Genomic DNA, 20,967 nt, shown 5'->3' with positions numbered 1-20,967 from the left:
AATGACAGAAAATCTCTTGTTTTCCATTGTACTATAAAAAAAATATGGGCAGTGAGCGCGAACATTTTCTGTGATTTCACACCTTTATCATGTAGAAAAAAACTTGTAATATAAAGAATCTAAATTTATTACTAAATAAAGTAAAAAATAGAGTACACCGAGTGCGTTTCTCTCATAAGACTTTACAAAGCTGATTTTAACCTTTAAGACCTGCATACTGTATGCATAAGTGTAAACACAGCTTTTGCATGTTTCAGAGAAAATGACAAAAACGTGATTAACTAATAAATACAAGTTTGAAGAAGACTTATGGATTTTTATTAAGAATTATAAGTTAGAGTACACAAAAGCTGAACACAAAAAAAAAACTTTCCCAAAAGAAATACAAACAGCCTGATCAAATTTTTAAAATATCCTCACTTAGCTCTCAAAGGCTTGATCATTGTGCCAATATTTTCTCAGTCCTTGGAGATCTAAAATAAGTTTAGCAAACACTTTTCAGGGTATACAACAGTTCCAGGTTCGCTCGTTGGGCAACACTCGACAGAGTCGCAGGCAGCAGCTGATGGTGGGCTCATACATCACTATGTCTGGTTCTCTCTCGCTTTTTCGTTGCTGTGCAGGACGAGTGAACAGTGAGGGTTTAGGACTTTTAGCCAGAGTTTTCTTCGTCACACAGCCCAGTTCGATAAGTGCCTGTGGAAGAGACAAAAAGAGTAAAAACACAACCATAAAAAGGGTCAATTTTTGTCTTTGATGCATTTTGGCTCACGGGTATTCTTAACAAAGTTGCGGAACTTGTCATCTCAAACTTTGAACATGTTTAATATGGGCACATTATCTATAGGACAAAAAATAAGGAAAGACAGCTCTTTTATAGCAATGCTAAAACTGTGACAAGCTAAAGAGTGCTAATGTGTAAAAACAAGTTACCCTGGGATGTACCACGTTTTAAGAAGTTCTTCCTTTGCCCTCATCAAACTTGTCGTAACTTTTATATTTGTCATTTTTCATGTTGTGTATACTGTCCCCCAAAAGTTGGGATGCTGCAATTTACAAATCTCATAAACTACTTCCAGCTAATTAGGTTAATGGGCAACAAGTCAGTAACATGACTGGATAAAAGAAGAGCATCTTAGAGACGCTCAGAGTTTCTCAGAAGTAAGGACAGGAAGAGGTTCACAATCTGCAAAAATAACAGTGTCTACAAACTGTGGAACAATTTGATAATGTTCCTTAATGCCAGATTGTTCCTTAATGCCAGATTGTTCCTTAATGCCAGATTGTGAAGACGTGGATAATGTCATCAATCTCTGCACTAAGGGTAAAGCTGAAAATCAGTACTGGTTATCGTGTCATCCACAAATGCCTGTTAAAGCTGCATCACGCAAAGACGAAGTCACGTATGAATATGACCCACAAATCACAGCTTCACAACTAACTTAAAATGGACTGAGAAAAAAAAACCTTCTGTGATCAGATGATCACAATTTGAAATTTCTTTTTGGGAAATATGGACGCCGCAAACTCTGGACCAAAGAGGTTAGGGACCACCTCAGCAGCTTGTGCATCTGAAAAGGCAACATGAATGCTGAAAGGTATAAACAGTTTTTAGAGCAGCATCACGTCTTTTTCAGGGAAGATCTTGCATATTTCAGTAAGACACTACACTGCAGACCAGTATGGCTTCATAGCAGAAGAGTCCAAGTGCTGAACTGTCCTGCCTACAACCCAGCCTTCTCAACAACTGAAAACATTTAGAGCATGGAACCAAAAATGCAATACAAAAATCCAGGACTGCTGAGCGGCTAGAATCCTCCATCGGACAAGAATGGGAAAACATCCTCTCCCAAAAGTCCAGCAGTCGGTCTCCTCAGGCGCTAAACGGCAGCAAACAACTTTTCTGAGACTTGATCTATTTCACAACTTTAAACATTTGATACCTTTTATTGTGTGAATAAAATCTGGGTTTATGAGATTTGCAAATCATTGCTTCCTATTTTTAAAATCACGTTTTACACAGCAATCGTGTTGTGTCTGCTATTCAAAGATACAGGCATATTTTTAACATTTAAGCATGGATTTAGTGCCGCTATAAGGCTGACTGGTTCATTTTCACTACTCTCATCAGTGCACTTGCTCAGCCCAGCAACAAACTGTCACTATAGAAAGCATTTACCTGCTAAAGGAGCTGATAGAGGTAAGAAGGGAGACTGAATATTGGACGTGTATGACCCAAGTGCTCAAATAATGGAAAGTCTATTTTATCTTTAGATCCTTTCGATTTAGATTTCTAGTGTTTGTGTGTATGAAATGTTGATACACTTAAACGAAAAAATAAAAAACTGATACATGAAGTAACAACTACTAGACTGGAATACCTGCACAAGATCCTGAACTGCCACTGGCTGCAGCAAATCTTTGTAATGCCCTACCAGCGCCTGGTGTGTCAGGCCGGGCTGAGACATGATGTGGTAGAGAACAGCTTCCAGCATGCCCTTACACACCTGCCGGTTCACCTTACCATCAACCAAGCGCCAGGGCCGGCTGATGAAGCTGGTTTCACTGGATGCAAAAAGGAGAGAGATGAAACTTGGAATATTGATCAAGGGAAAAACCTTGGTATGATTAAATTTGGTACTCACGCATCAGTATCGGGGCCTGTGGAGGAAGAGCACGCCTCATCGTTGTTCTCATCCTCTTTCCTTCCTCTTCTCAACCTCTGCTCTTTCCTGTTATCTTGTCTTCTCTCTGCGTCCGTCGTCTTCTTCCTTTCTGCAGCCTGTTTTTCCTCCTCCTGTATCTGCTTTCCTCCCTCCTCCTCCAATAACAACAACTGGTCTCCCCTCGATTCATCTGCCCTCTCCATCGGCCGTTCCAGTTGTTCCAGCTGTTTCTCCTCATTTGTTTCTTGGTTACGCGGCACTCCGTCCACATCCTCTTTGTCAGCGACGTCCTCTCTATCCACAGCCAATCTTTTCGCCGGTGGTTCTTCCTTCTCCACTTGGAATTCGCGGCTGCACCGCTTCCGTATAAAGGGGATGGTTTGCTTCTTCTCCAAAAACGGGTGTGACGCAGTGGATGACTGAGACCAGTGCTTGGAGCTGACAGTAAGAAGCCATGGTCCAGCGAGCTTCATGAGCACCCAGCGGACACTGAGACTCCCAACTTTTACCACCTGGCCTTCTTCTTCCAACTCCTAGAACACAAACATGTTGCTATGAGTCACGGCCATTTTTAATACTTTTTACAAGGTGATTCCTCTGTAATTATTGCAGCTTCAGTGTTGTGTAACATTTCAACTACATATCAAGAAAATTAGAACAGACTAAAGAAACTGAATGAGCTGCTGTGGCTTTCATCATTGGAAACAGGTGCGTGATGTAAAGCCTGGCTTAGGCTCCTGTGGGGAATCCTAGTAGAGACATACAACATAACCTATTCCCTACCTACCTAGTGTCTGATGTTATTGCCCACATTTATGCTGGTGCATTATGTGTAATAACCGTGTCCCGGTGCCAGTTTATAGAAGGGAAAAAAAAAACTTTTTCCCCTCCTGGGTCTCCACTTTTTGTTCCGGTCATTTTTTTTTTCAGGAAAAACATATTTGCTTCTATTCAGATAGTTTCAACTCGAGGAATTTGCTGGCGTTTGGGAATCTTTATATTATACTATGACTACTATTCCTTATACTGAGAGAATGATTGTTATTCTCTCAGTAATAAATTCAAAAACTGGTGAAAAAGTAGTGCACAGAATGAACTGATGGTGCTGAACGACATGTAGTTCCATGGGGTTTGCATTTATGACATCGCTACAGTGTAGATTTCCCATTGAAGCACAATGAAAGCAGTAATGCCTAGAATTTTAAAACATCCTGAGGACTTGTCATTTTTCAGTTCCTGCAGTGCAGACACGCAAACAAAGGGAGAAATCCTTAAAGAGTCATAAGAACGATGACGAAGATCCTGTAGCAGGAAATAAATTAAAACAATGCAGAAAACACATCGTAACATAACTTAGACACCAAATCTGTTTTCTTCACCCTTCACATAAGGATGTTGCGTTTAGATTTAGATTTTTACCTCCATGTACTGCTGCAGCTTCCTGCTGCGTCCAGAATGCGGCTCCAGCAGGTTCGCGTGAGCCTCGAGAAAGTCATAAGCATCCCAACCTCTTTCACCAGCTTCATCTAAGCTCCTCATGATCTGAGTGCACGCTTCAATATCCCGCGGGGTGTATCCCTTTTGATTTACAAAGCGCCTGTAACACTCCTCCACACTGGGTGGAGAAAAGGAGGCTGAACGGACGAAGGAGGTGAGGTTGGAGGGCAGAAGGGATGGACCACATTTTGTCAAGTCCAGAGGTGGAAAGTCTAAAAATGAAGGAAACAGAAAATAAAGGATTTTATACAAACGGAGTTTGGTGTTCAAAAATAAAAGTCTAAAATGCGGTGGCTCTTACTCTCTGCACTGAACAGGCTGTGAGCGGGCGTGTTGCGCAGCTGCAACCTCATAATACACGACTCCATCACAATGCTATCATTGGTGTTTAGGTTGCGCACTTTTACTAGAAAAAGAGAAGAACAAACATAAATAGAAATGCAACATCCTTTAAACTTCTTAACACAGAAAACACCTACAAATTATATTACTAGCAATCAACTGATGCTACTGCAGGACTGCTGCTAATAAACACAATGCTAGCGACTGCCGTCCATGAGTGTGTGAAAGACAGACGGGACCAGCTTTGGCGTTGCGTTTGTCTTCCAGGTTGTTAAAACCCTTATACACCAATCAAAGAGGGAGAGAAACTCAATTCCACCCCCGTGATCCATTTCAAAAATGAGCAACAAAATCAGAGACAAAAAGCGTATAAAACCCAAAATACAATATGACATCTTTGAATCTTAAGAAGTTGCTCTACTCATCTGGATTTTTTTGTGAAAAAAAGAGGTTGTTTCTCCGAAGATTTTCTAAGAAGATTCTTGATCGAGTTATATTTGTTTACAAAACAATGAAACGGCTCAACGATCACAAAACTTTTCCACCTTTGTGCATAAATTATAAGCCACCTACCTACCTCACCTCTCTTAAGACTTACAGTTAGGCATAGATCATGTGACCCTGAACCCTCCTTTAGTTATACTGTCTTCTTCACTCACTATGTGTTTAGACACCACTCTGTATTTAATCATTTGTTATTATTAATCTCTGGTGTGTGTCTTTTTGTCATGTCTTTGTTCCCTCACCCCCAACCAGTCACAGCAGACGGCTGTCCCTCCAACAGACAGCTGTTGTGCTGGAGGCTTCTTCCTGTTTAAGGAAGTTTTTCCCTCCCACTGTCGCTAAGTGCTTGCTCATAAATGGTCATTTGAATATTAAGCTTTTTATTTCTATTACTGTCGGGTCTTTACAATAAAGCACAGCGACTGTTGTTCTGATTTGGTGCTATATAAATAAAACAGTTTCTCCAAATATGGCAGGAACTTCACTGAAGAGTGTGTAAACTGTTTTAGAACAAAATGCACTGACATAAACTGCTTGCCACTTGCTACAAAACTATTTTGGAAGTTTGCTGACAAATTGTTCAATCAATCCAACAAACTTTCCGTTCAATCATCAACCAGGTATTATTACACAGTAAAAGGTTTCTAAAGCTTTACCGATGCCTGGGGTGCAATATCCTCGCATCATTAAGTACTTGGTGTGCGAAGCTTTTTGTGCCTTCACTTGTTGCCTTTTTTTCCCATCGTAATCATCACCATCATCGTCATCCTCCTCTTCTTCTTCTACTAGTTCTGCCATACTGAAAAGAAAAGATTGTGACTTTTGTAAATCGGGCTACAAATAATTTTTTTATGTTTTCTGTTTGTAAGCTTAATGAGAGCCCACTGTACAGTTCCTTCTAGCTAAAAACGGGATATATCTGTACAACTTAATAATAAAAACTACTTTCTGATTTTGCTTTTACTTCAATGTGTTGTCACTACTACACTTTCAACCTGCTGTTGTTTATTAACACTTCAAGCAACATTTCATGTGTGAAAGATGATGTACATATCTTTGCCTGAGATGCTTTGAAACTGTATAAAAGTCATTACGGTGCTGAATCCTTATGCCTCACCTCTTCACTACATCCTTGTCCACCAGGTTGCTGTCCACCACCACCATCTGTTTAGGTATGGAGGCGTACACATTCAGCAGTCCTAGAGACATCAGGCTGAGCGAGACTAGGCAGGCTCCACCCGGGGACTGGAGAGAGAACTTGAGCATGTCCGACACATCTGGAGGCTCGTCTGAAGCTGGAGGTACTGTGTTTGACGTGGCCGACACTCCTGGAGCCTCTTCACCAGATCCAGATGTGGAGCTGTCGTCAGGCTTTTTCTGCTCGTCCGGCTTGCTCGAAACATCAGTTTTCTCGTTGTTCGTGTCAGCGTCCTTTATACTCTCGTCTCCTTTAATTTCACCTTGGTTGTCATCTCCTTCCTTTGTGGTGACATCTTTTGCCCTTTCCGGCTGACTCGCTGGTCTGTCAGCTTCTTTTCCTCCATGTTCTTTACTTTTGGAGCCTGTTTTTGTCTCCAGCACTTCCTCTCCATTCTGTGACCTGTACTCAGTTTCGTTGTAGAGTGTGATGATGGGCCTGTCATCATGCGTGCCATTGTCAATTAGACTCCTTAAGAAGCGGAAGGAATCGGTGCACAGGGAATGAGGAAAACGCCATGAAAAACACCTATAAGGAAGGAGAGGGAGAGGGGTGGTGAAAAACTTCAGGGGGCAGTGCAGGAAGAATTCACATACTGGACTACTGGATTTTTATTTTATTTTTATTATTCTGTATCCACCTGTACAGTTTATGGATGCAGCTTATCAACCACGCTTGCTAGCTTTAGGTGAATATCTTGAAGCTTTACCATCTTCACTTGTTTCTAGGAATCCACCATATAATAAAAAGGGCCCGACACCGGACACAACTGGGTAATGAATCACTCTGGATTTCCTGTAAGCACTCAAATGCAAACAGAAACAAAGGGCTGGAAGCTACGCTGATCCCAGGGGCACCCCTTCCTAAAGGGTACTTACCATAACATAGTGCACATAACTATTTGTCATGAAAGCAGCCTTTGTGTGAGAAATTTAAAAAAACCAAAGACGTCCAGGTTTCTAGACGAGTTCTAGCAGTTACAAAAATCACCTATAATTCCTACTTATGAGTGCTACTTAGGTGAAAGTGGCTACAGCTCTATTCCAGCTAATTAATCAACTCATTCATTCAGACATACAGTACATTTGGAAAGTGTCCAATAGTTATAATGTAGGGTTGTTTTTTTTTCTTTGTTTTGAATACCTCGCCACTTTTGATGAGCAAACAGTGGAGCAAATAACATGTGGAAGACAGAGGAGGAGCCGTGGGTTACCATGGTAATGAAACAGTTAGTAAAACATTCCCACTCCGTTCTCTGTAGTGTAGGACGTTCACTCCCGACCAGCTACCAGGATCGAGTGTTGTTTCAGTGATGCGTGCGAGCGTATCATTTCTCAATTGGTCGCGTACCTGAAGTAGGACTGGGACAGCTGGTAGGACATGGGCAGGATGGGCAGCGCTCGGTTCTTCTTCGGCCCAAACTGCTGGCTGATACGCCGGCGGTTGACCAGACCCCTCTTCCTGCACTGTATGAAGACTTTGCACAGAAGCTCCTGGTCATACTGACTGTACAAGTGGAAGATCTACGACAGAAGTGAGACAAATAATCAAAGGACTGAGCCTTAAAACATGACACAGATCTACTTATTAAGGGAATTTAATTCTATATAAAGCTTGATTACACTTTTTAATGATTTTTTGTTTGAAGACATGAATAAAAAAAAAACAACCATTCTTTACAGATAAACTTAGTTAACCTCCTAAGACCCGAACTCTTCCAAAGCATGCATTTTTAATTTCTCTTTGATATTTGGGCTGATTGGCACTTGATGAATGTAAAAAACAAAGAATTACCAGATTTTTTTTTTTACCTTTTTTTTTTGTTTCTAAGAAAAATGAGAGCCACATATGAGGATTTTCGTTTAAAATTTCGATAGAACAGTGGCAGTATAATGTCCTCCTAAGTGATATCAGGCCCCTGTAGAGTAAAATTGAGTATTTTGGTCTAAATAACCCAAAATGTGATGTCCACATATGTGGACACCAGGTCCTAGGAGGTTAAAGGGAGATTTTATGGAAAAAAGGACTAAAACTGAAGGTTGGCTGTACCTGAAAGGATCTGGAGGTTTTCATTTGATTGTTGGTCATGGCCAGAGTGCTCTGGATCAAGTTATGTAACACTACAGAATGAATGTCATCTGTGCTGCAGTGGAGACACACAAACAAACAATCACTTACTGCCATAAACATTCATATTCTAATGTAAAAATCTTAGATAACCTTACCTGCTCAGAGTGTCTTTGTATGGGAGCTTTTTCCCGCTGTCTATTGCAGAAACCTTAAACCTGTTTAAAAAAAAACAAACACTTGTTAGCTTTACACTTAGCTACATATTGTATGCCAGCACATCAATCTTCCAGCTTTTTACCTCGAGAAGAGCTGCTGTTTGGTGTCAGGGATGATCAAATCATGAGCATTGACAATTGTGCTGAACTTCTGTCTGAGCAGCCGGATATACTCTGAGAACACTTTGGCACAATCCTAAAAAAGCACAGACAGAAATATTACACTTTCAATTCACTTAAATAAAGAAAAATAAAGAAAATGGAAATAAAAAGAACGGCAAACACATACCTCTGGTTTTTCGGGATCAGCAGGTTTCTCCTTCTCCAAAAGGCTCATCAGCGACTTGTCCTGGTACACTTCAGCCAGGCAGATCCTGCAGCAAAATTCCACGAGTTTCACGAATGACTGGATTTAAAAGTATGTGTTTCTTTGCCATCTGCACTCACCTGTAGTTCAGAAGTGTCTGAGGATTTTTCAGGATGTATCTTGAGCGACGTCCAACGGCAACTGACGTTTTATCCGATGATATCTCAAACTCTGCGTGGAGCAGGTCTCTCACCACGCAGTGAGGTACAAACTGCCTTTTTAACTGCAACACATGACGTAACGTGCAGCACGTTTTGGAGGAAGTACGTGCGAGAAGCTGTAAAATTTAAAAAGATGATTGAATTTCTGTGCGTACCTTGCTGTTGAGCAGGTCTGCAGCCACACAGCAGAGCATCACCAGTGAGTCTTCCTGTACAGTCCAGTTGACTCTTTGTCTGGTCATCCGTTTCAAAGCCTGGTGGTCCGTCTCATCGTGTGCAGGAGTGCGTTTCTTGGGCTCTTTGATTATGAAAACACGTGTTTTTCCTCACATCCAGCAGACACATGCATTCATTTTTAGGTCAAAATGGACACTTTGTACCTTTTTTCTTCTTGCGTGGAACTTTGACAACATCTTTCTTGGTTCTCTTCCTCTTCTGCCCCTTTCCTCCAACCACCCGCTGGTTTCTGGATGCTGGTTCTATTCCCACCTGGTTATCAGTGAATAAGAATACAAACAATAACCTCTAGACAGTCTAAATAGATGTCTTTGAGCACTGATCAGTAAATAAATAAAAAGAAACAACACCATTACTGCCTTTGGATAGTTACAATACTGGACATAAAAAGAATGAGCAGGTAAATAATTATGTTGTTTATTATATAATAAAGGCCCACATTATGATTGTACTCTCAATTTGAGCTTAATTAAACATACCTGCTTAAAAGCTTCTTCCACAAAGTTAGAATTCTTAGTTTCTGTTAGCGTTGTGACGTACTAGATTATTAGACCAAATGTTGCACTGCTGCAACAGCGTTTCTATTCTTCTGCACATCCCATTACTATTAAGACGTGGCTGAAGACCAGAAACACCCCCACTGTTCAACAGCTTCCTCAAATTGTATGTCGGAAAAGAAAACCTCTGAACATTGTTCATTTTCTGCAGGCAGGATTTAATGCAGGGCTGTTGAGTAGCTTTGAACTTATTTAATAGACATAAAAAACTGGAAGATGAGCATATGTTAGAGTTAGATAGAAAATCCCATACCTGAACTTTTTCTGCCCTCGCTGGCCGCTTGGATGTGACATAACGCGGTGTCGCTGTACCTCCTGTTGTAGAGATTTGTGGTTAATATAAATGTTAAAAGCTCCAGGAGCAGATGTGACATAGCTGATCACATGAAGTGGACAAAAGAAAAAAAAACAAAAACTCACCAGCTTTAAGCGCAAATCTGAGAGCATCTTTACTCAGGAGGCTCTTTAGTCTGGTTTTGTTGTCCTGTGCCTCTAAACCAGATTGCCTCTTAAAAACAAAAAAACCCCAATATGTCAAAAATGCCAGCATGCATTCAACATGCACATGACTGTCTGTATTGCATACTGTGTTTGTACCATGTTAACAGAAAGCAGCTGATTGGTCCAAAACCAGTTGCGTTTAAGATGACCAAAAAATTCAGAGTCCAGTCCTCCTGCTCCTTTACCGTCTCCTGGTATCAATCCGTCATCACACACTTCAGTACTGCCCCTGTGTGTGTTTGACAGATGCACATTCATCAGCGTGACTTTAAAACACTGTGTATGAAAGGTTTCTGTGCTACTGTAGTACTGTAACTGCTCGAGTTAGTCAGCTTTAATTGAAAATGAGAAATGGAAGAAAAGAAGCACAGTGAATAAGAACCCAGCCACACAGAAAAATGGGTGCTCTCTGACTGGCTGACAAGTGGCTGCCGGGAGTCGCTAGTGTGAAGCTGGTTGTAAAGTGGTATACGGTTGTTAGCAGCTCAATAGTTTGCATGGAAGTTGCCAACTTGTCTGCAAACACTCGCAAACTACTCACCAAGTAGTGAAGTAAAACTACATTTCTTTTGCCTTCAAAGTTGGCTGCTGTGGTAAGGCACAGCTTTTACTTTAATAAGTCACAACGCGATTTATGATGCAGCACCCTCTTTAAAACCGATTTCACTCGGCGACAGCCAGGAACCTTCATATCGTTTTTTTCCTCCCTTGCAGCCAGAGGGAGAGAAATCATTACACACGTACTTTAGCAGGTACGCCATTCCTGCGAAAACGTGGCGTTCTTGCACAAAAGAAGGAGTCGTTTCCTCATCAGTGGTGTTCCTCTTACAACGAACTACCCCTAAAAAGAACATTTTCAAACAGGGACATATTATTATTTGAATAATTGCCAGAACAGTGCGTGCGTTTTATGGTCATGTATGTACGTACCCAGTGGTGTGTTGAGGCAGACGCACATCAGGTCAAACCAGTACTTTTCCAGGTCATCAGCAGTGTTGAAGACGTAAGGGCGCCTTTCAAACGGTTTTTCAAGGCACTCTGTGACCAGCCAGTAGTGAGGCTCGGTGTTGGTGGTGTCAACAATAGTAGCATTACGTTTAAGATACACAAACACCTGGATAATTGAATGGATAAAGACATATTAATGCATAAAAATGCTCCTGAGCAGCTACATTTACAGTCATTGATAAGTAAGATTTTTGTGAAGATCAAGCAATTTTTACAACCTTAGAAAAAACCTTAAAAATCAAAAACATGTGCTTGTATTCCTTTTAATAGTCCTCGTACGCTTACACGTACTTTACTGTTTTAAGGTTTTGTGTACCTGGTCCTTCTCCATGAACTTCTCAATTGGACCAAACTGCAGAAGACCCATGTAGACCAACTTTAGCAGGTTTTCATGAAATACAAAGATGTACTTCCTAAAATAAAAAAATAAAAAAACAAAAAATAGTCGATAAATGCTCACTTTCAGGTCCCAGATGTGGCGTGTTACCGAGAGGACAGAATGAAAATCACCGTTTATAAAGCAGCCGTCTTCTCATTCGTGCAGGCAGCGCTCTCACCAGATGATGTTGCTTTACAGGATCATTGAGATATTCCTCCAGTCCTTCCACCTGCGGGCACAAGTTAGCAGTGTTAACTCAAAAGAATGGGTCCTTCTAAAGAGCTCACTGAATTTATGCATGGCACTGTAGTGGTACAAGTGTGTTTAGGAGCACAGCATCTCAGCCATGAAGCAGCAGACCACATAAAGTCCCAAACTAGAGTTTAGCCAAGTGCTGAGATGCACAGTGTGTAAACATCACCAGCACTCTGCAGACTCAGTAAGCGCAGAGCTCCAACCCTCCTCTGGCATTAACATCAGCACAAGAACTATACTACCGTCCATATAGTGCATCTCAAAGAACAATAACAGGGCTGATGTTTGCCACTTGAAACTCAGAGAAAACTGAAAGACGGATGCTTTTAAAATATGTGAGCACATTTTTTAGTATTTACACAGTATTAAGGTAACTGATCCACAAATACCTAAACATTGCACTACATCTGCTACAAAATGAGTTCAAACTGAGAAAATCTGCACATATCTGCCACAAAGTCGACCCGTTCATCTTTTCAGAGAAAACATATTTCCCACTCCACACTAGCCAATGAACTGCATGGCCTTTTTTCCCCCAAAAACAAAGCTTCACACTCACCTTATAAGTAACTTGAATAATTTGCACAAAAACAGAAAGAGGCAAACAGAGGAGCAGGTCGCCCACCATCGCCCAGCCGCTGCTGTACTCCTCGTGAACACGGACAGGAGGGATGAATCTCTTCCAGGAGTCTTCATCGAGATAGACTATCAGTGTCACACAGGAAATAAAAAAGGTGAACCAAGGACATTAGCTGGGAAAATGCAAAACTTCCACACCCCTGTAGACAGAAACAAGCAATCCAAATAAAAGTATACATGAGGCTGTCTCACCTTTCATGTCAGACTGAGAGTAACTATCTTTTTGCTCCTCTCCTTCATCACCAGATGCCACTTCCATGTTAGATAAGCTGGAGTCTGCACTTTTCCGGCCGTCACATCCGGTGCCAACACTGTCAAACAACGGTGTTGGTCTGTCTGCAGGTGTAGAGCTTTCTGCTTCTTTCAGATCCTGTTGTGCTTTGCTGTCTGCGGGTTTGGCAGCAGGATCGGAGCCGTCTGCGCCGCTTGATGATTGACTGGTTGAATCAGAGCTGCTGCAGTTGTGTCGGAGCGGATGCCCATAGATCAGGTACCAGAGGAAGGTATGCATCATGCGTAGACGATGCATTTTAGGCTGGAAGCCATAAGTCTTACTCAACCCTGGAACTATTTAAAAATAATAATAATAATAAAAAAGTGAGTCAAACATTTACTGGAGACAGATCTGATTTAGTATACACAACAGCATGATCTTAGCACGCCTGCTCAATTTACTGAATTTAAAAATGTTTTTAGTCTCTTCTTATTTTTGACCATCGGATGAAGAAAAATGTATTTTATGGTTAATTGGCTCCTAATTAACAACAATAAACCAAAACAAATGTAAAAAAAACATCCACGATTAATACATTCCCTTGTTAGAAGAGTATTAAGGAAATTATGAAAATAATGTTTATTCTGCCAGTTTGATATAGAGCTTGAATCACATGATTGACCCACTGGGAGAAACTATTCGTTTTTGCTCATTTCTGTTCTTGGGAATAGAAATCTGTGGGAAATTAAAGTTGTCTTTTTGTTGTGGTATAAAATCAAAAAACAACCTCTTGTGGGCTTGAAGTCCGGGTCATCATCGATAATTGCTTTCTTTTTGTCAGCCTCCTTCTCTTGTTCTCTGGCTCTGTCTTCAGCATGGCTGAGGGACAGAAGAAGAATACCAAGGGCACAACAGGCATAAGCCAGTGAAACACAGAAGACAACACAGAAGTTCACATTCTGGTATAGAAAGATCTGAATACATAAACACAGCAATGAGGCAGGCCGTGTGATCATTACCAAGATCAGAAGTCCATTTAAATATCTTCACATGTCAACAAACACCAGGTAACAGTAAAGGCACTGAGTACTGTGCAAAAGTCTTAAGTGAGCCGATATGTCTTTGCATTTTGCTTCCATTGTTCTCCAGACTTTCTGAATATGGTAAAATGGATCTTTCAAAGTTTTCCTTTAGACATTGGCTGCCTTTTTGCTCATTTACTCTTAACACTCAAGGATAAACAAGGCATCAAACTCAAGGGATGAACCAGTGTTGTGTCTACACATAACAGATAAATTAGCAAAGAACCAATTTTAAGTTATATTTAGACAAAAAATCACAATTTCTTTTTTAGTTGTATCTATGGGAAACACCACTTTCCTCAGTTTCACAGCCATTAAATGGTGTTTTTGAGAGTCACCTTGTAGAGTGTTAGCTGAAAATACCTCGGCTTGGTGTGCAGCATGTCCTAAAATAATTTTTAAAAAATGGACAAGTGGAGGACAAAGGAAAAATGAGGGTTACCCCAAGTAGACGTTCAAGGGGGAAAAGGTCAAAGGGAAAAGGCGGGAAGACTAAGATATGCCAAATTACACACGAACTGGACTGAGAATCAGTGGCAACAGGTCTGATGGAGTGATGGATCTAAATTTAACATTTTTTGAGGCAGCATTTGAGCCTGTGGTGATGGGGATCTCTTCAAAATTGCTGGACTAATGATCAGTGATCATCCAATCTCATCATTGTTCAGAAACACACTGACACCTGTTTTAATAAAGCACTGCCACTACTTTCCATTTTCCTAGTAAAATATTTTTTTAAAATGGAGGGGTCACGTAAGACATTAGGACAGCTCAAACATCCTGTTGTTTTTGTTTTTTTAAAAATGTGACTTATCTTTGATTATGTGCTCACCGTAACACTGCTGAAGAGCTGGAAATTCTGAATCGGACCTGCTCAATAACCTGTTTGACTCGGTCATCGTTGGGCTGAATGGACGGATGAACAATCATTTCAACCTACAGGTGCAACAACAGACACACACATCAGGCAGACAGAGGAGACTTTATATATGACTCCATAAAACTCCCATCTTGCCTGTATAGAAAGGCAGAGCAGATGTGATGTGTTCACGTACCTTCCTTGTCATCCCATCCTGTACAACAGTGGTCGTGTATATTTTAAGCAAGCCTTCTCTAGCGAGACAGTGGACGAGACGTACGATAGTCTTCTTGCAGCACTTTGAACTGACACCGTCCTGTTTCTCATCATCATTGATCATCTTCTGCAGCCTGTGGAAAGCACAGCACGCTCACACTCTCTTACCGTGCATCAAAAACACTTTGAACTTGAACTATTGCCATTTCAGACAAACTTACTGGAAAAGACCTTCTATGATTCTTAAGTTGCAGACAGCCTCAACTATCAAGTTCTTCCTCCTTAGCAGGCGGTACGTCTCGTGAGACCTCTCCCGAGTTACGCTGGCTTTTTTTGGAGAGGGAATACTTTTAACAACCACTGTGATGGGTGCCGCATTATCAGCCGCATTTGGTGTCTCACTTTGATGCAAAGAGCTGGCATCAGTTGAACTGGTTTCTTCCTTTTCCTCAACCGGAGCTTTGTAGGAGAGAAAGGAAATTTCACGGGCACATAATGCACATCATCATCATCCCAAAGAAAACTATCAAAGTTATTTCAGTAACAAACAAAGAAAAGCCATAAAAGGAGAAATTACAATTTGGCAGATGTTTGGTTTTTTAGGGCTATAAATAAACTGGTAGCACTTTTCTTTGTTAGCTAGGTTTCTGCACCAATTGTCCAAAGCGCACCTGAGCAGGACTTTCTGAATCACCCAACAAAAAAATTCCTTAGGCTGGTTTTGAAGCCCAACCTCACATGTAAATAGAAAATACTTGAAAAATGTCCTGAACTAACAGTTGGTGACCCCAGCTGTCTCCATGTGTGTTGAACATTAATCCACGTCTGCACTCAGAGAATGTGTTTCTCCTGCTTTTGACACTACGCCATCAGATGACGTCTACAAACTTTTTTCATCTATACTGTTATTCTTTATTGATTTCATCGCCACCCTGTGGCTCATTTGGAACAATCTCAGACCGCTTTACCTGGATTTGGGGAACAAAAACAATCAAACAAAAAACCCTGGTAAAATCCACTTTAGGCTTCAGTCTTCAGTCTGCTTGTTAGCAGATCACCATGTTTGCTATAATTTCCAATTACAGATGCTTGTTGAGTTTGTGTTTGCAGACAAGTCAGCGTCTTCCACGGAAACTAGTGGAAAAACCTGCTAACAATCAAAGTGATCGCAAGGAGGTGTGACCAGTGGTTGCCAGTAACTATACGCAGACAGCAAAGCAAATCTAAATCGAAATGAATATTTACTCGATGTTTTAAGTTTTAATTCAAATGCACGCGTTTGTAAATAAGTATTAGTTTGATCTTTCTCCAACTAGAAAATATACAAAAACATTTTTTACTTTATTTTAATCTACAGCCAGAGCTCTTCAGGTTAAAATGTGGGAATTACCTGTCACAGCACCAGACACCGAGTCGGGTGTCCCGTGAGTCGCAGGCTTGCTGCACACTGAAGTTTCACCTGAGAGGTTCCAAAAAAAAAAAAAAAACAACTCATCAACATTAAGAGGTTATGATGTGGATTTTACCTTATAGAGATTTAGTATCTATTCTGAAATCAGCAAAGGTGTAATGACTGCTCACACTCAGCTGGTGCACTCTGCATGACAGGAACGTCAGGCTGAGTGTGCTCTGCTGTCATGCTGCCATTTTCCCCCGTTGTCTTTCTCCTGGCTCCTGAGTTTTCCCTCACTTTACTTTCATTTCCATCCAGCCCTTCCTCTCTTGAATTTCCTTTCCCGTCTTCAGATGTCTGCCCCCCTTCCTCTGCCTCTTTGCTTCTTCCCTTGACTTCTTTTTTATTCTTCTTGGCTCCAGGAGTTCTGGAGCTTCCTTTCACTGGCGCCTTTGACGATGACGGCGTTTTAGGGGAGGTCGGTTCCGCACTTGACGTTTGAGGTGCGGAAGAAAAGAGCAGCATCTGCCGCTCCTGCTCTTTAGCGAACAGCTGGAGTTGATTGCTACTGCCGACACACCTGCCAAAAGATGTGAGCAAAAGATATTTTTAACGGCAGGATTTAGTGCAAAGTGGTGCGAAAATAAGAATTTAAAGGTATAATTTATGTATTTAGGGTTACAAACTTATGGCTGATGAATTTTGTAGTCCTCTGCCGACCCTCATCTTCCATGAATCCCTACAGAGCGAGGCACACACACACACACACACACACACGTGAAAAACAGAAATTTACAATGTAAAAAAAAACTACGCAACACCAAACGACCCACTGCTTTGGTAGATTGCTGCGGCATATCATTTCCTGGTATGAAAAGTCAAGACAATGCTGAAGTGCCGGCTTATAGATCTATGACCTCATTAAACAATTTCCTGATGAGTTTATGATCGCAGTCAGTACTTGGAAGTTTTATTGAAAACAACGCGATATTCAGTTTGTAATTTTTGTTCCTCGTTTGAATCAAGAATGACATCATGGATACCAGTGGCAGAAAAGAGTTTTCTCCAGTGGGTGGCTGTCCTCTGACTCAGAGACAGGGTGGGGCATCATTCGAAAAGGGCTCAGAGCAGCTGCTACTCTTAGGATGACAAGCAGAAATGATCCTGGGCTGGCAGTTGTGATGTCAGGTTTGGCATTTGCCATTCATGAGGGCGAGAAGAGCTGATATAAAAAGGTTGTAACCGATAATTTCGGCTGCTTCCAAGGAGTTGCTTCAGAACATGGACCTGCATATTTAATTTGGCACAGATTTTACAGCCCAGGGTGGGTTCCTAATGCCTGTGCTTCCTCTCACTTGTGAACCGACGACCTTTCGCGTGTCAGAGAAACAACGGCAGAAGAATTAGAGGTTAAGCAGGGACATTTCTAGCACCATAAATATATATACATTTTTAAAAATAAATAAAAACTGTATCAATCTATCAAGCAGATAATAATAAGGGCAATTAGAAACTGCTGATGGCACTAAAGGCCAAATCAGAGAGCACCAGAGGCAAGATTAGGTGCAGAATTTTGGGAAAACTTGGGGATTTACAGTTTGTAGCTCACCACAAATAAAAAAATAATACCAATAAAAAGGAAAAAAAAATTCCATTTAAATAAATATGCAATCCTCCAATTTGACACCAAATAAACTTTCAAGTGGGTATCTGATCGTCAGCACATGTGCCATTAATAATAGCGTTAGGAAGGACGTTGTTTGTGGCGGCTGACCTCTGGTCGTGTGGGTGGGAAGCCGAAACACATCTGACAATTGAGTATACCTCCAAATAAGCTATCCTGGTCATCAGTACTGCTTTTTCTATTTTTAGCCTACGCACATCGATCTTTTTTTAAGAGAAGGGCAAAAAGAAAGAAAGAATAAAAGCATGTGCCCAGACGTCACCTTGATCAACCCATCTTTCTCTAGCCTTCGCCAGAGCATGCGAGCTTCCAATTTGCTGACGTTCAGTCTGAATGCAATATCACGCTGGGGGATGCCCTTAGTGCCAGAGGATAGTACTGCATTACAAGAGAAAAAAGACAAAAGGCTACAGTTAACACAACACTCGAGTGTTCAGCTGATTACGAGCAAGACAAACAACTTCCTGTGAGACTGAACAGAAACAAAGTGATTTGAAGGTAAAATGCAGCCTTCATTAGAGAGTGCAGAGAACTGCAGTCTGTTATTAACTGTCCTGCTGCACCTTCTTGAGTTATCAGGACTAGTGATGAACTTCAGAAACAACAATATTTGTTGCCTTATTTACACCTCACTGTCTTCATGGAAAGAGACGACATAAGAATGATATTGTACATTTCACGAGAAGATTACGCTTTAGCACAAAATCAAACTATTAATAACAAATTAAGTAGTAACAATTTATAATGTAAGGAAAAAGGCCTGAAGGAGAATTAGTCCTCTGCACCTTTGGACACTGAAAGCATGGTTCAATGTGGTGAATGTCACCATGGAAACCGAGGTTTCAATCCCCCGTAAAAATTAAATCTTATTTTATCGCAGAAACCTTAAAAAAAAAAAAAAAAAAAAGAAATTCACAAAGAAGGAAGGCAATATTAAATATTGCATGAGATTTTAACTGTTGTAGTAAAATCAACGAGTTAAAAAGAGCTAAATGGGGTAAAAGCCCTTTGCTGTTGGCTCAGTACAGCTGTGATCGCGCTCAAACATCAAAGCTCAAGTCTGCACCTTCATGCAACGGTTTGGAGCACAGACAGAAAAATATCGCTGTGTTTATGGAAGTGTTAGCTTTTACCAGTAAAAGCATCAAGACTTCATTTTTCTTTTGTTTCTTAACTTAAGGAAAAGATCAAACATACTGATGTGATAGGCCTGTGTTAACAGGTCCTTCTCCATGATCCGGCCCTCTGTAAGCAAACCCCCTCTTCCTGCTCCACCATCATCATCCTCGTCTTCATCGTCATCGTCATCTTCCTCAGCCACACCCTTCTTTATGTATGGCTTTAACAGCCTCACACAGCGAACAGTCACTTTGGAGCCTGAGAAATAAGTAAAGCAGTGTACTCTTTTATGTTTCAATTTTAGTAACGCACCAACAAAAAAGTAATTTCGAATACTCCAAAATCACTTCTTCATGGCTCTTTACTTTAGAAAGTCAAGCAGTGACAGGGTTGTTTTTTACCTCACCACTAAACATGGAATGACGACTTTTGCCAGGCACTGAAGGCCAGGCAAAAACGTGTGCATATACATCAAAATATTTGAGAAACTAAACACACAGAAGCAGCAACTCTGTAAACTGCACATGAAGGATAAATAAGACGTTGATTATATCAAGAAGCAGTTGAGTCATAAGCAATTTGTGTCTGATTTCTTGTCTTTCTGATAGGTCATTAATATCCAAATCAAGCATATGTTGTGGTGCACTCATGCACTGTGAGGCTTATGTGGTTTTTCAGTGTTGCATTACCATTTTTGTTGGTGCGGGGTCCAGCGCTGGGGTCCAACTCCTCCAAAGGGAATCGGCAAAACTCGATCAACTTGGACGCTCGCATGTACTTGAATAGACGCAAGTAAGTCCTGTCATCCACGTTCTACGAGAAAAACAGACAACTTTCTACCACAAGCAGAAGGCTAGACAGACAGGGGCGACAGAAACTTAGAGGGATACTCACAACAAGCTGTTCTCTGAGCATGATAACTGTGGAAAACTGATTCGGACACTGCTGGAGAAAGTTGGACGTGACTTCCATCAGTATATCATACTTGGTCCTCCTGAAAGACAAAAACAGGAAGCAGATGTGATAAAGCCAACACACAGATGGATGCACCTAAATTTTAAAGCTGCAAAAACCGTGTTAGGTGGTATCTTTATTGCAGAGGTGACGTGCATAAGACAGACTCTCAACTGAGGGTCCAAGGACAGACCATGTTTTATTTCATGCTTTTCTTTTTCACTGATGATGCTAAACCAACCATTCCCGTTTCTGCTTTTGATGAGATAAAATGTGAAACACAGAGCACAAACATACCTGTTTACATGGAAGCGTTTGAGCAGCAGAAGGATGGAGTGCTGCTGCTGTCCGGTCTTCATTCGCCTGACGTAGGACTGCATGGTGACCAACTGGTATCGGACAAGAGACTTTCTGAAGTAGTGAAACTTTCGGGCATCCACCCTGCTCAAACACAACACTGACTGTTAGAAGGAGGACACCTGAGTGCAAGCCGGTCTGTAAAGGAAACACAGAACAGTGATGGAACCGTGCGAAAGGTGGGTTTAAGTGTCTCCTACCTGAAAGAGCCTCCATGTAGATCCCTCTGCAGCTCCCCTTGCCATCGTGCTCGGCCCACTCTCTCCAGCACGCAGTAAGAGTCGCTGCCGAGTTTTACATCAGGATCGCTCTCGCTGCCAATCAGGGCACGATATCGCAGACACTGTGATGCCACGACAACCAGCTTTCTCCCGTATCTTAGAAGGAAGAGAGAGAGAAGAGGAGAATATGTTACTGAAAGACTTTGAAAGCACAATAAAGGACAAATACATTTGCTAATCCCACAGAGCATGTTAATCATCACGGGGGGGGG

General features: G+C 41.3%; 1 protein-coding gene across 1 annotated transcript in view; it reads right to left on the bottom strand.

The window, feature by feature from the left end:
• Positions 1-289: 289 nt before the first annotated feature.
• LOC102292343 (general transcription factor 3C polypeptide 1) overlaps positions 290-20,967 on the bottom strand; it is a 23,554-nt gene continuing 2,876 nt past the window's right edge. Inside the window, exons 3-39 of the mRNA XM_005946972.3 lie at positions 20,675-20,851; positions 20,415-20,558; positions 20,058-20,157; positions 19,853-19,976; positions 19,242-19,421; positions 18,307-18,422; positions 17,047-17,099; positions 16,549-16,940; positions 16,358-16,426; positions 15,189-15,426; positions 14,948-15,101; positions 14,725-14,828; positions 13,598-13,689; positions 12,789-13,163; positions 12,517-12,662; positions 11,834-11,931; positions 11,640-11,736; positions 11,246-11,429; positions 11,060-11,156; positions 10,412-10,544; positions 10,235-10,322; positions 10,068-10,129; positions 9,401-9,509; positions 9,176-9,318; positions 8,940-9,082; positions 8,782-8,866; positions 8,576-8,688; positions 8,433-8,492; positions 8,257-8,350; positions 7,558-7,730; positions 6,127-6,735; positions 5,666-5,808; positions 4,465-4,569; positions 4,086-4,375; positions 2,646-3,199; positions 2,382-2,565; positions 290-696 (exon numbers count right to left, since the gene is read on the bottom strand). Of these exons, the coding sequence (XP_005947034.1) occupies positions 499-696; positions 2,382-2,565; positions 2,646-3,199; positions 4,086-4,375; positions 4,465-4,569; positions 5,666-5,808; positions 6,127-6,735; positions 7,558-7,730; positions 8,257-8,350; positions 8,433-8,492; positions 8,576-8,688; positions 8,782-8,866; positions 8,940-9,082; positions 9,176-9,318; positions 9,401-9,509; positions 10,068-10,129; positions 10,235-10,322; positions 10,412-10,544; positions 11,060-11,156; positions 11,246-11,429; positions 11,640-11,736; positions 11,834-11,931; positions 12,517-12,662; positions 12,789-13,163; positions 13,598-13,689; positions 14,725-14,828; positions 14,948-15,101; positions 15,189-15,426; positions 16,358-16,426; positions 16,549-16,940; positions 17,047-17,099; positions 18,307-18,422; positions 19,242-19,421; positions 19,853-19,976; positions 20,058-20,157; positions 20,415-20,558; positions 20,675-20,851 (6,226 nt within the window). The 3' untranslated portion in view covers positions 290-498. The remainder of the gene's footprint in view (positions 697-2,381; positions 2,566-2,645; positions 3,200-4,085; positions 4,376-4,464; positions 4,570-5,665; positions 5,809-6,126; positions 6,736-7,557; positions 7,731-8,256; positions 8,351-8,432; positions 8,493-8,575; positions 8,689-8,781; positions 8,867-8,939; positions 9,083-9,175; positions 9,319-9,400; positions 9,510-10,067; positions 10,130-10,234; positions 10,323-10,411; positions 10,545-11,059; positions 11,157-11,245; positions 11,430-11,639; positions 11,737-11,833; positions 11,932-12,516; positions 12,663-12,788; positions 13,164-13,597; positions 13,690-14,724; positions 14,829-14,947; positions 15,102-15,188; positions 15,427-16,357; positions 16,427-16,548; positions 16,941-17,046; positions 17,100-18,306; positions 18,423-19,241; positions 19,422-19,852; positions 19,977-20,057; positions 20,158-20,414; positions 20,559-20,674; positions 20,852-20,967) is intronic.

Source organism: Haplochromis burtoni, unplaced genomic scaffold, assembly GCF_018398535.1.
Source record: "Haplochromis burtoni strain Fernald_Lab_line unplaced genomic scaffold, NCSU_Asbu1 Contig_504, whole genome shotgun sequence".
Taxonomy (NCBI): Eukaryota; Metazoa; Chordata; class Actinopteri; order Cichliformes; family Cichlidae; genus Haplochromis; species Haplochromis burtoni.
This window is presented reverse-complemented; position numbering and strand designations above follow the sequence as displayed.